Source organism: Equus przewalskii, chromosome 8 (assembly GCF_037783145.1).
Source record: "Equus przewalskii isolate Varuska chromosome 8, EquPr2, whole genome shotgun sequence".
Lineage (NCBI taxonomy): Eukaryota > Metazoa > Chordata > Mammalia > Perissodactyla > Equidae > Equus > Equus przewalskii.
Window position 1 is genome coordinate 45,554,117 of NC_091838.1, and position 21,299 is coordinate 45,575,415.

General features: G+C 45.3%; 1 protein-coding gene across 7 annotated transcripts in view; it reads left to right on the top strand.

Moving 5' to 3' along the window:
* Positions 1–21,299, top strand: part of MATN2 (matrilin 2) — a 141,105-nt gene that overhangs the window by 46,559 nt on the left and 73,247 nt on the right. For 4 of the 7 annotated variants that reach the window (XM_070631800.1, XM_070631798.1, XM_070631799.1 and 1 more), the window contains exons 3-4: positions 8,163–8,732; positions 17,611–17,733. In XM_070631800.1, the coding sequence (XP_070487901.1) occupies positions 8,163–8,732; positions 17,611–17,733 (693 nt within the window). The remainder of the gene's footprint in view (positions 1–8,162; positions 8,733–17,610; positions 17,734–21,299) is intronic. The other 3 variants (XM_070631801.1, XM_070631804.1, XM_070631805.1) reach the window with 1 other exon arrangement.

Consider the following 21,299-nt stretch of genomic DNA (forward strand, 5'->3'; position numbering starts at 1 on the left):
TCTTATTAGTTTTGACTTATTATTCCAGACCTCAGAAATCCCTTCTGGTCCTGACTCTGTTATTCGGTTTATTGGCGATTCCTCCCAGCATCGTATGTAGTTGTGCAGGGAGAACTACAAGTGCGCCCAGAATTTGGAAAAATGTTTGGAAAACGTTACCAAGTCAGGAATGATTTGTTAATGAGTCCAAGATATGTCTTAGATCCCATTAGGAAGTCCAGGGTGTCTCCTTAATACAATATGATCAAGTTTTCAGGGTACTCCCTGGTGGTTCTTTAGGGAGATGTGAGTAGAGCATGACAGATTCAAAGAAAGCCATAGCTCACCCACTGCATTGTAAAATGTCTGCTGTGAGGTAGTGCAGCAGCCGGTGACTGACTAATAAGGGAATTGGAGAGGGAAGAAGTGATAGTCGCCCTGGCCCAGGACCATGGTGCCCCAATCAATTGCCCTAAATACAGGAGAGTTGCAGGTTAAGTTGCACTGGGGGCAAAAATCTGATAATCCAATCTGCCTCTGAAATATCCATGAAGTCACCTGTCAGTTCTGAGAGTCTGGAGGCACATGGGGATAGAACCACATGAGGTGGCTGCAGGGGCCACGGCTCAGGCATCTGTGGGCCTGGGCTCATCATGGCAGTGGGTAGGATCTCAGTGCTGTGTTACGTGGTAGTCTCTTCTCTCAGTCTGTCTTCTCTCTGCCTGTCTTTCTTTAACAAAGTCACATAGTTCAATTCACATAAATCAAATGCTTATGGGATGCGATTTCCCTGACTTCTGATGTGCTGTGTTATATTCTTATAATGGAGGATACATACCACTTTTACAGTTTGAAGAGACTATTTCTTACGATCTTTCCATTTCGTTTGCTTTGACTCCATGCCCACCAGCAGCCCTCCGTCATAAACGTGGCTTTGTCTGGAAGTTCGTGCGCAGACTATTGATATGGCCAGCCTTGTCTGCCCACCCTTCTTATTTCTCATTGAAAAGTAATAAGTTATCACTAATAATCAGACAATGTATCATAAGTATGATTAGCTAATTTACCTTTATTCAGTTTCTTAGAAATGGCAAAGTTAAGTACTTCAGCCTTTGTTGCAGAGCGCAAGGCTCTAAAACCAGGTTGGCAAAATGATTCCATTTTATTGTCTTTAGGCTCTTGGAGTGCCATGTTGAAAGGATGCTGGGGCGGAGTCCAGGCTGAGTGAGAGAGGCCAGAATTGAATAGTAATGTTTACCAAGGTTGAGGAAAAAAAGGCATGCTAGGCCCGCCCTCGAACCTGGGTGCTAGTCAGAGAGAGAGTCAGAGAGACTAGCCGAGAGATAGCCATCCTCCCTCCCTCCCTCCTTCTCTCTCTCTCTCTGAGCGCTCTATTTATCTTTTTAGTCTGCCTATTTCATTGTATGCTATTACGGTTTGTCTGTATGCCTACCTTTCACAAGTGGGAGTCTTCCCTTCACCGTATTCACAGAGCCTGATACACAATAGGTACTAAATATCTGTTGAGTGACTGGCTCTACCTAACTGTTCCACACATGTGGAATCTGCATTTCTTCCTCAGTAGAGTCAACCATTTGCCTTGCTGAGATCCAAACTATAGACTTCCCCTGATTCTCTTGATCTATCCCATCTAAGAATAAAAAAAATAAGTTGTGCATGCCCTTCCCCCCCCTCCTTTTTTTTTTAAGGTTTTATTTTTCTTTTTTCTCCCCAAAGCCCACCAGTACATAGTTGTATATTTTTAGTTGTGGGTCCTTCTAGTTGTGGCATGTGGGATGCCGCCTCAGCATAGCTTGATGAGCGGTGCCATGTCTGTGCCCAGGATCTGAACTGGTGAAGCCCTGGGCCGCCAAGGTGGAGCGCGCGAACTTAACCACTCGGCCACGGGGCCGGCCCCCTCCCCTTTCTTAAACTGCTAGCTCATAATGATCACGATTCTCTTTCTGTCTCTGTAACCATAAAACAGCTGTCATTTTCCTCCCCAGTGAAGCTTTGAAACTCTTGGTGAGCTGGTTTTGGTCTCTGTCCCTTTATGAAGTTTCAATCATGTTTAACAGTGTTTCTGGTCACTCTTAGGGAATTAAAAGCCCTCTGGTTATTCCTAGTTATGAGAACAGTCTCAGTTCTTGGCTCACTCCCGCTTTCTCCACCATTACTCCTGTCATAAGTCTTGGTGATTTCAGTATCCACCTGAATGATCCCTCAATAGCATTGACTTCCTTTTCTCCAATTTTCTTGTCCTCCACCATATCGCAGCCATGTACCCCTCTTCCCATACTCCTGACCCTGGGGTTTCAGTAACTGCAGTCCCTTCATAATCTCAATTTAAACCCCTATTTTGCCTGCTCCCTGCTTCTAGTATTCCAGCTTCAACGATCTCTGCCCTTAGCTGGACTTTGATTTAATCTTGTGACCGTTTCTCTGTCCTTCACCCCCTCATTTCCTCTATTCCCGGCTCCCCCAGTTTAATTCCATAGGAACTCATTACAGTCACTCTGTCATTCTCTGAGTCATCATTCTCACTTGGCTAAATGATATCCGTGGTTAAAGCCACCTTTTGCCTGCTTTCCTCACGTACCTGTGCAGCTGAGTGTAGCTGGAGCAAGACACACAACCGCGTTGACTGACCTCCCTTCAATTCCATGATCCCCACCCTCAAGTCGGCCTTCATGCCACCCAGAAATCATACTCTACTTCCCTAGTCCTTTCCCTCTTGCACTGTCCTAGAAACTGTTACATTTTTTCACTTGTATCATTCAATTTTTCACAGTTCTCTTTTCAAGTGCCCATAAACCATCTGCTTGTGGGAACTTTGCTGGGAATTGTTATGAAGCGTCACATTTTCTGAAATCCATTTCTCTCCCTCACCCCACCCTGAGCATTGGCCCATTGTCCAGACCATATGCCTCTTTTTCCCCACAGTCTCTCAAAGATCGATGACCTCGGCTCTCCGTCACACCTGCCCCATCCTTCAGTCTCCCACCGGCCTTGCTCCTACTGAGCTCTCAATAAGCGCTTGGCAAGGGAACAAGAATGGGAACAACCAGCAGCCTGATTTACTGGGCTGCTGCCATTCAGGGAGGCAAGCATCTGTTTTCATCATTTTATTAAATAAAAAAAAATACAAATAGGCATTTAGCAAGGGAGAAGCACTTGGCAGGAGGCAGGCAAGATTGGGCCACAGCTTTCAGGCCCTGATTCCAGGGAAGGAAAAACTGATCCAGAGAGCCGGTGCAGTCCTGGTGCGTCTTGAGCATGTGGGGAACAGCAGGTCTAAAAGGACAAAATCCTCTCTGAGCATTGCTTGGTGGTCAAGAGCGTGGGCTACAGAGCCAGACAAGATGGGTTCAGATCCCGGCTCCTCTGCTCCCTAAGTATGAGACCCTGGGCTAGTTGTCCAACCTTTCTTGACTCACTATCCTCCTCTGTAAAATGGGTATAGTAACAGTACCTACTCCCCAAGGGGGATGTGAAGAATAAATAAGCCAACACATGTAAAATACTCAGAACAAGGCCTGGTACTTATTAGGTGCTCAAAAATTGTAGATATAAATTATTATTATTATATTCTCTTTTGAGTCTCACAATAGCCCTGAGAGGTATTATTATCCCCATTTTACAGAAGAAGAGACTAAGGGTCAAAGAGGTTAAGGAGAGGCTTAAGACCACACAGACAGAAAGTGGGCAAGGCTGGCCTTGCACTGAGATCACAGGACTCTACTGCTGTTTTACTGAGCGTTTCAGAGCCCCTTTCAGTCTCCAGATGAAATGATTTTACCCTCATCGTAGAGATTCACATCCTTTCCTTCTCCAAACATGCTCTGACCTTCCCAGGCAGATGGCACCAAATATTTACCATACAATTACACGGCCATGATTGAATTTAGCCGGAGCAAGGGAGGCTGATTAGCAACAAGTCTATAACCCCGAGAGGAGGAAATCATTCTGAGGTTGCACACTATAATCCTGCAGGGGTGGGAATGTTGCTGAAAATTGTCCTGGCTCAGGTTCGCCCTCTCTGCAAGGCGTTTGCCCAATACATGGGCTTTAGAGTCAAGATGGCAGTACTGGAAGTGCTGTTGACAAAGTCCAGACCATGACTTTATGGTTCGAGGGATGACATTTTATGATGTGCCCACAAACTCTTTTCCAACTGCTGTTGAAAGTCCTGTCGTGAAGGACTAGAAGGAAGATCGTGTGTATTCTTCTCTCAGGCTAAGGAGACAGGGATGCCATTTATCAGAATCAGTGTGTAAGAGGAACACACCTAGAAGAGAGTCCATTTTCTGGAAAGACCTCTTGGCAGTTCCCATGTGGAGAATAGTTCAAAATGCCCCCATGTGTTTGCAAAACTCATATTGCAATGCCAGCTCTATTGAGAATTTTCCAAGGCACCAGTATGTTCCCAGGTCTGACCTTAATGAGCCCTGAGATCTCACAGAGGTAGAGTCACCTCTCAGCCTCAGTTTCCTCTTCTGTAAAGTGAGTGACTTGGACTCTATTTAATCCCTCCAGCTCTAAGATTTTATTAGTCTATGAGTCCACGAACCAAAAGTGGCTATGTGCCCTCATAAAATGGCGAAGATTTGGGTTTTAGAATCTGTGTCTCTCATAGCAGGACCCAGACCTGCTCTAGAACTTTTGACTTAGCGGTTTCAACCACCTCCTTGACCCAACTGCTCTGACTCAATCCTTCCACCTGCAGCCTTGCTCCACTACTCAGAATTCCATCTAATTCCACGAACGTGGACTGAAGACTTTCTGTATTCCCGACTGCACAGCTGCAAAGATGAGTGAGATTAGTTTCCCACTTTTGGGAATTCACAGTGATAGTGAGGTCAAGACTTGCCAGAACTTCTTTTCTGCAGAGATCTCTCAGTACCTAAACTAGTGGTTCCCAGAGTCTGGTCCCCGGACCAGAGACTTCACCCAGGAACTTGCTAGAAATGCAAATTTTCAGGCAGCATCCTAGACCTCCAGAATCAGAAACAGAGCCTGGCCCATCACTCTTAGTTTTTAACAAGTCCTCTAGGGAATCGGGGGCGCCTCAAGTTTGAGAACCACGGCACTGGCCCTTTCAAGGATAAGCTGCAAAACTCTGATTCTGAGCTCTCAAGGGACCTGAGGAGACGTCTTGAAGAAAACTCTGTCGCTTGGGCTGACAGCACTCGTTATTTTCAATTCACAATCATGGCTCCCTTGGAAGCTCCAACAACATTTTGGGGTTTGTTTTTTTTTTTTTTTTAAAGATTTTATTATTTCCTTTTTCTCCCCAACACCCCCCGGTACATAGTTGTATATTCTTCGTTGTGGATTCTTCTAGTTGTGGTATGTGGGATGCTGCCTCAGTGTGGCTTGATGAGCAGTGCCATGTCCGCGCCCAGGACTCGAACCAACGAAACACTGGGCCGCCTGCAGCGGAGCGCGCGAACCCAACCACTCGGCCACGGGGCCAGCCCCCATTTTGGGGTTTTTTTTATGGTATTTTTGTAAATGTCCATTTTTTTTGTGGTATTTTTGTAAATGTCCAGGCGTTGTGAAAACTACTCATTTGTTTTGACGGGAACTAATCCAGTTTAAGCACTTAATTCCCCATGGAACTTCCAGGCTTCCCTTTAAATCGATTGCGATGCTTGGTGGGATGTTGACGCCATGACTAAGACCCACAATCAGAATCGCAGTTCCAGCTTCCAAAGACCTCCAGAGGAAGAGAGTGCTCAGAGGGTCAGTCCACTGTCACCCTTCCTCCCTTCCAAGGAGGCTTCATTAATATCCTCCTCCGTGGCGGGGTCTGAGCCTGGTTCCTGTTCTCTTCAGCAGGTGGGCCACATTCTCTCTGCCGCAAGTTCAGACATGAAGGGTGAGGCAGGTGTGGCTCCTCAAGAGGGCCCAGTCTGCGTCCTTGCCCTTGTCTTCTTTCCTGGGACCTGCAAGTCTCTCATCCACTGCTCCAACCAAGGGCCATATGCTAGACCAGAGCACCTTCATGAAAATTAGAAAAAGGCACCCCCTCTGGCTGCCTCTCAGGGTGGGTGCAGCCCTTGGAGCTCAGGGCTCGGCTGGATTTCAGCCCACTCGCCACCTTGGGCAGGTGCCTGACTGTGGCACAAACTACACAGCCATAAATAGCAGCCTGCTCCTACCCAGGCTGGGCCTGGCAAAAATGAGGGCTGAGCCAGGAGAGAAGTAGGGGCTGATGTCTGCGGAGGAGAGCCTGTATATGCAGCTACTACATGTTGGGGCTTCCCCCATGCTGGGCCCAAGGTTACGCTCTTTACCCTCGTCATTTCCTTAAATTCTCACAACCACCCACTGAGGTGAGTACTAGTGTTGTCTCTGTATAATTTTTCTTTTTCTAAATTATAAAGTATTTTCAACTCTCAGGGCCTCCATTTTCTCATCTTTCCAATGGGTATGATACTCTTAGCTCTTTTCTCAAGAGCTTGTTCTGAAAATCAAATGAGACCATAGTGATGAAAGCTCTCTGGAAAAAAGGTTTTAAAACAGCCTACAAATGTCAGGTTTAATATTGATCTTATCCCTGGGTCATCAAAGGTGGTTTCTGTGGGTTCTAGTTTGAGAAACTCACCTTAAATTCACACAGCCCCCAGTGTTAGATGTGAATGCCACAGAAGGTAGGTTTCCCACCAGGGTACTGGCATATGGGGGTGCTTCCTCCCTTAAAATCGTTAGACTTGTGAAGCTGCTGTGGATGAGGTGTGTGTGCAGGCGCTCAGGGGCGAGTCATGGCCTGGCAAGCCAGCCTGGACGGGATGACCTCATGGGCCTTTCCCACTTCTCATTTTGATGACTGGATTCACTGTTTCGTTTTTGGCTTTCTCTCTCTTTTGTGCAGCTGTGATGATTGGGATTTAGGGCAAGCATTTGGGATCCCTTTCTAATTCCTGTCAAATCCAGATTTAGCTGCAAAGTCTGTGAAAGGGACAGGGGAAGAGAGGAGAGGGGAGGAGGGACCTGCCCTGGCTGGAGGCAGTAGCTCAGAACCTCTGAGAGAGTCCAACAGGAACACCCAACTTCCACTCTTGGAGGCAGGAGGCCTCTCATCTCATCCAATGTCATCCTCATCCCAGATGTAGAAGGGATGGGTTTCATCTTTGGACTCAAACCTCTTATAACCTTCTTGTTTGGGTGCTTAAGGAATAAGTATGGTGGTTGTAGTGGTAAGAAAGAGACTTAATATTTGCCTTTTTCCAATTTAACAGTGTCCTCTGTTGAAATGTTTCTTGGCTGGGTCCCTTCTCCATTTCCACTATTGCCCCCCTGATTGAGAGTGAGTCCCCTTCTCACGTATTAGTGCAACAATGGTCTGGATCATCCACCTTGCAAACCACTGCCACACTCAGTTGATTTTTTATTATATAACTTCCCTACAGGAGAGATGTTACATAATATGATGCTAGTTTTATTGTGCACATCACCTGTGGCATCACATACAGATTTCTCAGTCTGAATTTAAAGGCCTTTTATAAGCAGCTTCCAGCTACCCCTTCAACCTAATTTCTATCTGCAACTCCTGGCAGTTCCTTCATCACTTATTCTGTTGTCCACCGCTTGGGCTGTTGTTGATGCGTCCCTCTCAATTTGTTTCTTCTCTCAGTCCAAACACTATGCATCTGTAAAGCCAGCTCATGTCCCATCTCCTTGTCCCCAGCCCACTAATGTCTCTGTCCTCTGAACATCTAGTGCCAGCACCACACATTTTCTTACTAGTTATTCTTTCATTTGTTCCATTAGTTAAGTCTCCCCAGGTAGACTGTAAGCTCCTTGACATTGGTCCCTATCCTAAGCTTCTTCCATATTCTCTGTAGTATCCAGCTAAGCTTATGTGGGATGCAGTAAATAATAAAGTCATTTTGACCCTGATCAGGTCTTTGCCCACCTAAAAACTGCATTGATGACTTTCTAGAAACTGAAGTGTTCATTTATCTTGTGATAAGAAATAGTATCTGTTTGTAGCCAATACTCCTGATCACTCAGTCATGCACGTATGTACCCTTATGACTTTCCTGAGTGGGGAAGAAAAACTGCTGAAGATTGGAGGTTTGACAGGTAATCCCCAGCCCTAGGATTTCCAACAACAGTCAACCTGCACTGGGTCCTTTACATTCTTATAATGTGTTTGACCTCTCCTCTTTCCCCAGAGAGCTCCTGTGAGAATAAGCGGGCAGACGTGGTCTTCATCATTGACAGCTCCCGCAGTGTCAACACCCACGATTATGCAAAGGTCAAGGAGTTCATTGTGGACATCTTGCAATTCTTGGACATTGGCCCGGATGTCACCCGAGTGGGTCTACTCCAATATGGCAGCACCGTCAAGAACGAGTTCTCACTCAAGACCTTCAAGAGGAAGTCTGAAGTGGAGCGTGCTGTCAAGAGGATGAGGCACCTGTCCACAGGCACCATGACAGGGCTAGCCATCCAGTATGCCCTGAACATCGCATTCTCAGAAGCAGAAGGGGCCCGGCCCCTGAGGGAGAATGTGCCACGGGTCATAATGATCGTGACAGATGGGAGGCCACAGGACTCAGTGGCTGAGGTGGCTGCAAAGGCACGGGACACAGGCATCCTGATCTTTGCCATTGGCGTGGGCCAGGTGGACTTCAACACACTGAAGGCCATTGGGAGCGAGCCCCACGAGGACCATGTCTTCCTAGTGGCCAACTTCAGCCAGATGGAGTCACTGACCTCAGTGTTCCAGAACAAGTTGTGCAGTAAGTCCTGCTCCTCTGTGGCTCTACTAGGGGAATCATTAGGATTCATTCATTCATCTTCCAGTGTTCATTCTGTGCTATCTCATCCCAGGAACTATACTGGCAAGGGGTGTTCAGTAAAGGCCAAGATAGACATGGTGTTCTCTTGAGGCTTACACTCTGGCCAAGCAGACAGATAGTAAGCATACAATTACATAATAAGTAAGTAACTGCAGTTGTAACAGTGTAATGGAGGAAAAATTCAGAGCAGGACCTGACGTAGGCCGGGGTGCTGGGGGAGATTTCCCTGGGGAAGGGACATTTAAACCCAAAGTGCAGAATGAGTAAGAGTAGATAGGTGAATTTTTCTCCAGCACATGGAACTGCCCTGGCTTTCCCTAAGTTAGAATTCATGAGTTGGAGTAGGGATGGGAATGGGAGGGCAAAAATAAGAACATAATTTCTCCTTGGATGGTGTGGAGTACCAAGCGTTTTGACCCCACTGTGGTGCTAGCAGTAGGTGTTTTCTCAACTGACAAAGAGGCCCAGTGTACAAGGAGGACCAAGATGTGGTCCTGGTGCCTTCCCACTGTTAAGATGGCAAGTGCCCCCCATCCCTTCTTCAAGGTAATGACTCCCCAAGACCTTAAGCTGCATTCTACTTTAAGGGTTTTCTTCCCTTTCTTGCTTTCTAACCCTACTCTCCACAAGCCTTCCCTCTCCCTTCCTTCCCAGCCTCCTCCCAGTTACCTCCAAGCCAAGCTCCTGCCTCAACTTTTTTTTTATGGCGGTAACATTGGTTTATAACATTATGTAAATTTCAGGTGTACCTCATTATATTTCAATTCCTGTGTAGATTATATCATGTTTACCACTCAAAGACTAATTAAAATCCATCACCACACACATGTGCCTAATGCCTCAGCTTTTTCCAGAAGGCCAACTTGCTTTCTCCCCGGTTTCTTGCTTCTGCTGCTGTCTTCTCGTCCTTTCCTCCTCCTGGAGGGAAGGGGCCGAGGGTGCCAACCCAGGCTCCACTCTGGTCCCTGGAAACTGGAAATGTGCCTCCTGACCTGGTAAACAGTGTCCAGTCCTGCCTTGCCCATTGGTCCCTGTCACCCCAACTGCCATGCTTCTTTGATGGAAAAACAAAAGGAAACATCTATTTTGAAATGACTAGTATTTCCATGGAGTATGAGTGAAGAATGAGCTTAAGGACTGGACTCATCTCCAGTTCTCCAGGAGCAAGAACCTGCCTCTCTGGGGCCCTGAGAAACCATTCTCAGTAGGTGGCAAAGCCTAGGTGCCCCCCACTGAAGCCTCAGGGAGGAAGAACCATGTGTTTTTGATGTGTCTTTTTTAAAAAAATCCCCTGCTGAGAACTAACCTCACAAAGCGGAGACCCCATTGTTTCTTGACTCCAAAATCAAAAGATTTACTTAAAAAAATCAATGCCATGAAGGAAAAAGAAACTTTCTCTGCAATGTCACTTGGAAAATGTTCAGAAGTGCCATTTCCCCTGGCGCCACACAGGGCTGTGTTATTGTGGTATGCCATGGCCTCAGTCACCTGGAAAACTTCAACCAGTACACGCACTGCAAACATTTTCAAGGTTTATGACTTTAAATGACTTCTGCAGAATTTTTGTTCCCCTTTGCCTGGAAATATTAAAAAAGAAATTGGTTCCGTAATAGTTTTGACGGGTTTATTCATTTGTCTTGGAAAATGTTAACGGAGGAGTTCTTTTATAAGCACTCTGGATTTATCAGCAAATGGAAAGGTAATATGATGAGGCCGAGGATGTGGACTTGTCCATAGAAGAAACTTCTCTGTGCTTTATGGTCAGGCAGCAAAATTAAAAGGCAGTTTGGATTTTTCTTCTCTTTGCTGTAATCTGGAAGCTCTAAGAAAACCTCGGTATTATGCCATTCTTTCGTTTGTTAGTGTGGCCTGAGAACCAAATCCACCCCCTGACGCCCTCCCACGAGACCACCTCCTCTCTCACCACCTCACAGGGTTCTGCTGAGCAGCCTCCTCAACCCAACCGTCTTGAAAGGTTGAGGAGTCCCCAGGGCCTCTTTATCAGCTGTGCCGTAAAGATCGCAATAACTAACATGTACAAAGCACTTTCTCTTATGTTTTCGCATGTGGTCCTCACTAAAATCTGGGGAGGCAAGGCAGTACTATCCTCCCTCTTTACAGGTTAGTAAACTTGCTGAGTGAATCCCCCAGGACAAACAGCCAGGAGATAGTGGGTTCTGCTGCCAAAGCTCTTGCTCATTTCATGCCTCCGCACGTCGGGAGTTATAAATTCCTCCTTTAAGGTAAACCATTTTCTGGTGGCGACCTCCACAGTCAGGCCCTGCTCAGGAAACCAGCGTTGAGGTTGACATTAACCTCAGAGTTTGACAGGGGGCCTTTGTACAGTGGGGAGTAGCAGACTGGGGTCTCAGCGACCCTACCTGCCAGCTGTGTGCTGCTGAGCAGATCTGTAAAATGGGGGTTTTACCTGCAAAGGGGAGATGTATGAATGTATGAACAGGCGTTATAAACTGTAGAGCCCTATTCAGTGTGCACAGTGCTGTGTATGATTAGTCAAATACATGGAGGACCAGCAGGCTAGGCAGATGTCCTGTTGTGATCTGTACTTCATTTATCAGACAACAATGATGAGCGTCTTCCAAGTCGCAGATGACATCGCTGAGGTTTTGGAAGTCTCGTTTGTTCCTTAAACGTTTATTGAGCTACACTCTGATAATAACAGCTAATTTTGTCCTGGGCAAAGTACTTTCCACACATGATTTCATTTAATGCTTATAAAAACCCAATGAGGCAGTATGACTGTTATCCCCGTTTTACAGAAGTGGAAAGTGAGGCTTACGAAGGATAAGCAACTTCAAGTCACAGAGTTGGAGATTCAGACTGCAGCCTCTCTGGCTCCACAGCTCTTACCCTCCACATGCCAAGGCCTGAGGGTTCCAGGCTGGTAGAAAGATGCTCTCATCACAGAGAAATGGGATGTTGGCTATAGAAAGTGTATACTTCAGAGGCCTTGGAAAGTCACCTAGCACTGGGGGACCTCTGATCAAAGAATGCCTGGGTCTGCCTAAGGGCTTCAGGAGAAATTTAAAGAGGAGATAATAATAATCACTGACATTTATTGATAGTGATATATACATTTGCTGTTTTGAGCTATTAGCATGTGTTGACTCATTTTATTCACACAACTAACCTATGAAGTAGGTGCTGTTATAATTCCCATTTTACGGAAGAGGAAATTGAGACCTAGAGGTTCAATAATGTGTCCAAGGTGAGACAGTGCTGAGTGGTAGAGTTGAGATGCGAACCCTGGCATTCTGGCTCAGAACTTGCATCTTAACTGCTATGTGCTACACAGACTTGGAAGATGAGTAGGCGTTTACTGGTTAGAGATGTGTAGGAAGGGCAATTGCAGTAAGCCAGGAAAGGAGTGGTATTTTCAATAGTTTTTTCTATTTCATTAAAAAAAAAAACCCAAACCAAAAAACGATTCCAGATTCTTTGATAATTTTGTGACCTGCTAAGGAGACATGACCCACAGTTTGCAAAATGCTGACGAAGGGCTAGGCGGGGAAGTGGAGGTCATGGTGCAAGTAGGGACGTGACTCCAGAGGGAAGAAGGGCTGAGGCTCCTGTGTGAGGGCTGGGCTGAAAAGTGCTGCTGGAGCTGCAGATTGGAGGAGACAGGCCGTCTCCTTGGGTGATGAGGGCAGGAAACTTTATCATACCATCAGAAAGAGATTAGGCTCCGGAACCAGACTGCCCTTGAGTGGGAGTCCTGGCTCTGGCTCCCCCTGGCTGTGTGGAGGTGAACTTGGGCACAGCCATGGCTTTATACCCATGGGCAGTGAATTCCCACACCAACCACAGCGAGGGGGGACTCCTGCGGTTGCATTCTTAGGCCACCCCTGAGACCACCAGAGAAACTTGGAGGCCAGGTGTCCTGTGAATTGAGGCCCTGTCTACAAGATGACCAAAACCTACACATCCTGGGGTTTGCCATTTTTGCCACCCAGTGAGAGAGGCCACTGAATTTAGGGGCTGAAAAATGCCTGTCTATCCTGAGCCTTCTGATGACTCATTGTAACCTGGGCAGGGCTGCTTTTAATTAACCTCTTGGTACCTGCTTTATCAGCCTAGCTTGATATTTGAAGCCCTGAGGCTGGCTGTTTCTACTCTAATAGCCCCACGCCACCGAGGCCAGGAATAATTTCAGGCCCTAATAGTATTCCTAAGACACACCTTTTAGCAACCAGCCTGGGCAAAGTCTGCACCTATTGCACCCCTTTGAGGCCCTGTTGTTAAGTGGGAGGCCAGATTAATGTCAATAGCCATTGACTTTACATACCCAGTAACTGTTCTTTTCAAGACCCCAATCAGTCCCACCACTCTTTTGATCCTTCTTTTAGTCATTCAGGCAGTCATGAATAAACATTCATACTTCTTAGTTAAAAAATCCAGTCCTGCCAATGGCTTAGTCTGCTAGTTAGTGATTCCTTCCCCAGAATGCAAAGCCTTGACCCAGTTTCAACCCAGAAGGCCTGAGAAATGAGTCCACTGGCAGGCCAGTGGAGGAGGCAGGACTATCATCTCCCCTTCAATCACACCACAGAGGCCTGTCCCACGGGGACAGCAAGGCACTGGGGCCCAGATACTCTTAGAAAGACCGATCACTCATCCATAACGTTTTACAGAGAAAATTTTTACTCTATCTTAGTAAAAATGTTTGGGATTCTTTTGCTTGAAAGTAATAGAAATTCAACTTTAATTACCTTTTAAGGGTGGATTGTGTTATATGACTCAAAGAAATAAGGAGAGGAGTAATGAATGGCAGTCCTGCTTTCTCTCCATCTCCTCTCTCTGCTTCCCCTTCCTCTCTGGTCCTTGGGCAGAACACTGGCACCCTGTCAGCCCTCCAGATGTACTTGCCTTTGGTTTAAGACCCATTTTTCTCAGTTCTAGTTCCTAAATGCCAAGAAAGGACTCTTATTGTCAAACCTGTACCAATCAATGGCATCAGGAGTGGGGCTACCTCATACCATCAAGTAGCTCCCACAGTTACCACGCATTTGGAGTGAGAAGGAAGGGCAGTTTCTAGAAAAAACGGATACTACACAGGCAAAATAATGTGTCTATACTGAGGTCCTTAGACACCATTCATGCCTTTATTCTACAGATAAAGAAATAAGCCAAAAAGAGCTCCCCAACTTCCTTGACCTTCCATCACTTGTTTGAGGTAGAGGGGAGCTGAAACACAAGTCTTCTGGCTTCGAATCCAGGGCTCTTTCCATTACACCAAGTTACTGTCTCGTCTCCTGATTCCAGTTTCTTTTATGGTACATGGCAAAACAAGCCTTAGTAATGACCTGTCACTCCAAGCCCAATGCAATAGTTTTTTTTTTTTTTCTAAAGATTGGCACCTGAGCTAACAACTGTTGCCGATCTTTTTTCTGCTTTTTCTCCCCAAATACCCCTGGTACATAGTTGTATATTTTAGTTGTGGGTCCTTCTAGTTGTGGCATGTGGGATGCCGCCTCAGCATGACCTAATGAGTGGTGCCATGTCTGCGCCCAGGATCCAAACCGGCAAAACCCTGGGCCACCAAAGCGGAGCGCACCAACTTAACCACCTGGCCACGGGGTCGGCCCCCTGCAGTAGTTCTTTTAATTCTCCCGTTTGACAGGTGAAGAAAGTAGAGTTAGAGAAATTAAGTAATTCATACAAGGTCATAATAATTGGTGAAGCTGAGCTTTAGACTATTTCCAGAAGCCATCCTCTTTACTGCTGTGCTGTCTGCTGCCCAGCAGATATTTCTCTGCCTCACACCTCCTGACTCCGTATGTTATCTGCCACAGTCCCAGTGAGAGGACCAGCACCGGGCTCATCACGTGGGCCTCGCACCAGTGGATAACTGCTGTGCAGCTGGTTGCCTAGACTTTAGACGTCCTTCATCACAGAGGAAAATAGTGACACGCGAGAGTTACTCAGGAACGCCCCCGTGCCCGTGTGTAATTTGACTATAGCAGTTCAGGAAAAGAACAGAGCCTTCCACGGTGCAAAGCAAATGCAAGTTCAAAACAGGGTAATGATTTTTTTCCTCATAAGACTGTCAAAAACTTAATGTTTGATAATCCTGAGTGCTGAAGTTTTGAGGCGTGAGAGTCGTTACTCTCATGCATTGCTGGTGTGAGCCAACTTGCAAGGCAGTTAGGCCACATCTGTTTAAACTAGGACCTGGTCCTCGAGGAACAATTGCACATGTGCTCAAGGAGATGTGTTTGAGAATATTCATCACAGCATTGTGAAAGCAAAAATTTGAGAACTGGGGCCAGCCTGGCAGCGCAGCAGTTAAGTGCGCACGTTCTGCTTGGGCGGCCCGCGGTTCGCCGGTTCAGATCCCGGTGCGGACATAGCACCACTTGGCAAGCCGTGCTGTGGCAGGCGTCCTACATATAAAGCAGAAGAAGATGGGCAAGGATGTTAGCTCAGGGCCAGCCTTCCTCATCAAAAAGAGGAGGATTGGCAGTAGATGTTAGCTCAGAGCTAATCTTCCTCAAAAAAAAAAAAAAAAAAAATTGGGGAACTGCTCAAATGTCGACTGATGGGGAAATGGCTAAATAAAATGAGGACTAGTCATACGACCAATGAATAAAGAAATTGAAAGGAATAAACTAGATCTAATGTATTTGATCAAATCTAAGATATACCATTGATTCTCATTATTCTCAGTAATTATCTTCTATAAAGTTATTCTGAACACTGAATTAGCAAATACTGAACCAATGCTCCTAAGGAAAATACAGAGTTAGGTTCCTGCAAGGCTCTGGTCACAACGTTATTGTCAACTGATCAATACATAATCTTGTTGTATGTGTGTTTCTGTTTAAAGATACTTTATTTAATATATATTGTTGATTCGTTAACATTGGACTCACAGCCAACAATGCTATTCTCGCGGCTGAACTAAATTATCTAACACTCATATTCTCCATAAGTACGTCACAGCCTTCTTACACTAGGAGCACTAGACACATTTCACTAGTACTCCACTTCAGCAAACACTAACACTTTAGCAGTATGCTTGGGGCCATTTTAAACAGCAAAATCACCAACAAAAAGCAGAAAAATGCAAAAAACATGGCACTAAATAGACCTTGGAAAGGACGCTTGTTTACAGTCTGCGAGCTGAAAGAAGGCAGAGCAGCTCCTTGTTCAGCCTCAGCTGGGAGTGTGCACATCAGGCAACTCAAATTTTTCATTCCTCTGAGCATGTCCACAAATGACTATGAAAGCACTATGAGTATTGATTTTAGGGTTACAAATAAATTTTAGCAAGTAGGTGAATTCACAAATGCGGAGTCTGCAAATGATAAGGATCAACTATTTGTATCTTCACCTTTTAACGTTTCACAAATTGGAGTACATCTTAGATTCCATGAAAGATAGTATATATATCAATATAGATAGAATCTGTGATTAATGTTGACTGTAAAACCAAGGTGAAGATCAATATATAGAAGATGAACCCATGTATATAAAATAAAAGACCACCATGCTTCTCCTTTGCTACATGTAGTTAATGCATATTGAGGATTCCGCTGGGCACTATTCTAAGCACTTTACCATCTTAATTATTTTAACCCTGACAAGGCACTTCTGAGGTAGGTGCTATTTTATCCCCATTTCATACAAAGAGTTTAAGAAAATTGCCCATGGTCGGAAAAACAGATGTTTATTTCACACCAAAGTAAAAATGACTGACTGGATTTAATCTATGAACTTTCCTAACGTTATTTGTATCTTAACAGGAGCTAAAACACAGACTATAATAAACTCAGAACAATCATTCTAAATTGTATTGTTATGAAATAAAGTTTTACTCCTCCAGTTCATTTATTGCCCACCATATTTCTTACTTAGAAGTAAAGAGATCTATACTTAAAATATACCATTGATTTCATCAGTTGCTGAGTCTTCCTAGGCACTGGATTTAATGGGATTGTTTTTAGCTTTTGAAAGCCTCTTTTATTTTAGTTTTGTGAAAACATATCTCTACATGTGGACATCTTTTTTGCTTATGAAAACACTTGTATAACTTGTACTCTATTTATACTGATGCTTATTAATTTTAAATATGTTCAAGTTGCGTTATATTGAGTAAAGTCATAAATTAAGATGTAAGAAACAAGAATTTTTATAAGCTCCAGATAGACTTATGCAAGAATCAATGTGTCTGAAAGCTGAGGTACTTCAGAAACTAAATGCAGAAATATTTTAAAATGAGGCGTGAAGATTATGGAAATATGGAACATATGAATGCATTTTTTACTCCAAATTTTTTTGCATAACACTTTTGCATATCAAAAAAATTACGTTACTCTTGGGACTTATGATCCTGAGAAACTGTTGGTTCTTAACCACATCCTTATTTAACTAATAGCTTTTCCTCCAACCCCGCTGCTGCTTACTGAAAATACACACGTTTACCAAAGCCCCTTCCGGTATCAACAAACTTTCTGCCTACCAGTTGGGGATTATTAATTGAACTGTGAAATTTCTGTTTTTGTAGGTCATTTTGACCTATTTTTAGTTGGATATCAGCAATTTTGTGTGGCTCAGCCTAACATCATTGCCCTTTGACCCTCCATGGCTCTTTATCTATATATTGCTGATGGCATTTATTTAGAACTGTCTTGTCCAATTAGAGGCTGTAAACCCTCTTGAGGGTAGGGACTGCAGCTTGTTTCTCTTTGGATCCTGCTCTGTCTTTCCCAGAGCAGCTCCTGAATAAATGTTTCCAAGTGGATGAAGTTAGAGAAGGCATCATCATTGCCTTAACTTGCTGTCTCTTCCCTTTCAGCGGTCCACATGTGCAGCATCCTGGAGCATAACTGTGCCCACTTCTGCATCAATACCCCTGGCTCATACGTCTGCAGGTGCAAACAAGGGTACATCCTCAGCTCCAATCAGAAGACTTGCAGAAGTAAGATTGCTTTACTGACATATCTGTACCGTCCTCCTTGGCTCTCCTGCTCTCTCTTCTTTTATCTAGGCCCATTTAATTCATCTGTGGCCCCTCACCCAACCAAGTCATCATCTCGCTAAGATTTCGTAACTCGTGTATTTTGTGTTAACCCACTCCCCTCTCTGCCATCGTAGCACCTGGGCCAGAGCTGGGCACATGGTAGGCCATCAGGAAGAGTTTGGAAGATGGTTGGAGATACCTTTGCAGAATAGCCTCCTTGAATTCATGAGCTGGTGTCCTTTACTTCCAAGCTGTTCTTTAGGGGGAACAGCTAGAGAGCCTTTTCATCCACTGTCTCTATTACCTGGATCCTGAGGAATTGTTTCTGTATTTTATTCTCTCCTTTGAAGCATAGACTTAGGGTGAGTTATCAACATTGGCTGGGAACGATTATACAAGTTCTGTTTTAGAGGTGTGCCAGGATCAGGTTGCTTCGGTGAGGGACACTTTATAGGTTTCCTAAATTAAAAAGGGAAAACAGATATAAAGTGCTAATAAAACTCACATTCTCTTTTTTGGCCAAGCCCCAAAACTAGACAATATATTGACCTTTTAGTGAGCATGAGGTAATCGCCTCTTAGAGGAGAGAATTATCCAGACGGAGTGTTGTACCTATACTTTTTTTTTAAGTTTTAAGTAAAGCCACTGTATTAGCCCATAGACAACCAGGCTACCAAACCAGGCTTCCTCAAGACATGAGGAAGATCGGCCCACAGGAAGGCAAATAAAACTCAGCTGCTCTCACGCGTAGTTCATGCAATGCGTAATTGTTATTATACCGCATGGTAAGCAATTAAACATTAATGGAAAACAGTTTGCACAAATGGCTGTAATTAGTATCATGTTTTTAGAGCCAAACCACATTTTCCTTTCCTCTTCTTGCTTTTCAGTTTTGAGGTTGAGAGTGGTTGGCGAGAGGCCTCTCTGCGCCCCAAGATTAAGTAACATGTGCTTGATCCTCCAGTTCTAGGGCCTGGAGAAGCCCCATGCCCTTGGACTCTGTGAATCCCAGGGGTCTCTCTGTTCTTGGGCTCCTCTCAGGCCCCAGAATCATCCTGATCTTCTGCTTGAACCTCTGACCCTTCTTCAGTTCCCACAATAAAATCACTCACATCAAATACTCATGGGTTTAATAGAATTTACTGGAGAACTGGGGGAGCCCAGGAAAGGTCACCTCACACACTGCTCGGCAAACAACCTAAACATCTTTTTAGACACTCCCCATCCTCTTCAGGAGCTCTCTCTGCCCACTCCTCCCAGCCTCTTCAGGAGCTCTCCCTGCCCAAGGGCCTTCTCTGCAGAGTGCATGGCCTCCCCCCCACCTTGCTAACTCCCTTCCTGCCCTTCCCTTCTTAGGAGCACGAGAAATTCCTCTCCTTGTCTCATGCCCCAGTGACCTGTTGAGATCTGGGCATCTGGTGATGTCCATTTTCCATGGGCTGGCTTAGTCAAGCCAGAGGAATTTTGAGACTAGCAAATAAAAAATAAAAAGTTCTCCCCCTACTGTCATGAGCAAGGCCTTCTCCTCATTCTGGGGTTTGCCCATTCCCGCCTGGTCCCACCTCAAGCCCTGAGCCCCCAGGATCTCCCAAGTGCTGGTCTGGCCTTGGCTCCCTCTTGTCTAGGGCAGAGGGTACAAGGAGTGTGATGCAGAAACTGCCTGGGCTTCAGAAAGGCTGATCGGGGGAGGGGTGAGGAGGCCCAAGTGGAGGAGGCACATGAACCTAGGCAGTGGTTCTCAAGCGTCAGTAACTAAGTATCACCCAGAAGCCAAACCCTGGGTCACCCCCAGAGATTCAGAGTCAACAGGTCTGGGGTAAGGCCCAGGAGTCTGCATTTTCAATGACCTTCTGACATAGATTGCTGCCACACTTTGAGATTCCCTGGTGTCAGGCAGAGAGGGGACAGGAGAGAAGGGTTTCGAGTTAAAGGGGAAGGGAAGGGCTGGAGCCAGGGCTCTGCTGTCCCGCCTGATCCAGCCGTCTAGGCACCGAGAAGCTGTTAAACTACGTTTACTGTCGGTGTCAGACTTAGTTTAATATGTGTAGTCATAAACAGCAGTTCTCTCTCTTTAAGAAAAAAATAATAATAATTCTTTTGCTTGCGTGCCTGAAATTATAGGCCAATGACCTTGTGGAAAGAACAGGGCCTTTATAGTTCACAGACCTGGGTTTGAATTCTAACATTCAGGCTGTGTCTGTCTCACCCTGAGCTGGCTGTTTAAACTCCTTGACTCAACTTCCTCACCCATAAAATGGGAAGGGTGGTGAGACATATCTCATCGGTAAGTCCTTGTTAGCTGTGGTTTTGATCTGGCGGACAGTTAAAGGTTGTGCCAAGGGAAGGCTGGGCCGTACCCTGACCTGTTGATGAGCTGGTTGCAGGGACCTGTCCCTGGCAACACCGAGAGACTCAGTGGGCCTGGAGAGGAATGGGACATGGCCATTTCCATTTGGGGCATATAAGGTGTGCCAGGCAGCATGCAAATGACTGGAAATAAAATAGTGAATAAAACAGCAATGCTCCTGCTCTCCTGGAGCTCACATTCTTGCATGGGAGTAAATCAAATAAACAACCAAGATAATTGCAACCAAAAGTGATTGCAGCCCATGCCCAGCTTGGTGTGCTGCACACGAGGTCGGGCCTAACTGTAGCCACTTATTAAGTGTCTGCCATGTGCCAGGAGCTCTCCTAAGGGCTTTATATCTGTCTCATTTAATTCTGACAATGAGCTCTTAAAGTAGGTTTATCACTTTCATTTTACAGATAAGGTACAAAAAAAAGGTTAGACAATTTATTCAAGGCCATATGACTGGTAATGTGACCAAACCAGAATCCAAATCCTGTTATGTGTGACCTCATATTCCTAGCTCTTAACCACCATTTGATACCATCACATGATCCTTGAGGGCCCCCAGATGGCAGCAGGGCAACCATGCAAGTGGACAAACTCCTCCAAGCCCAGGACAGGCAGGTTCAAAAACTCACTGATCCCAGGAGAGACTCAGAACTAATTCATCAGGACTAACATTCAAATGATTGTCATTCCCCCAAGTCCACTACCAACTGCTGTGATAGTGTCATTGTAGAGAATGATTGTGAGAGGGCCTCTTAGATGATCACTTTCAAATACAAACACTCACACACATACACCTTATCCACCATTTTCTATCCATACCCTCCCTGTGTGGAGAGAGGAGACAGACACAGCTAATTCATAGGTTCTTCGAGTGGAAATAGACCTTGGCTATCAGGAATATAACCCAGGAATTCTATTCCTTCCTGGTGTCCCAGATGGGTGATGGTGCATGTCCAACCACCATCATGCATCTGGGACTCCAGGTCATTGCAAAGCACTTGCAATCCCACCTTTAGGCAGCCTGGATCAGTGGTTTAGCTGAAATCCTGCTTTCTATAATTCCCACCTTTGATCCTATTTCTGCCATCTGAAGCCACATACCAAAGTCTATTTCCTTTTCCAAGTAAAAAAAGAAAGCCCTTTGATTATTGAAGAGTGTTATCCC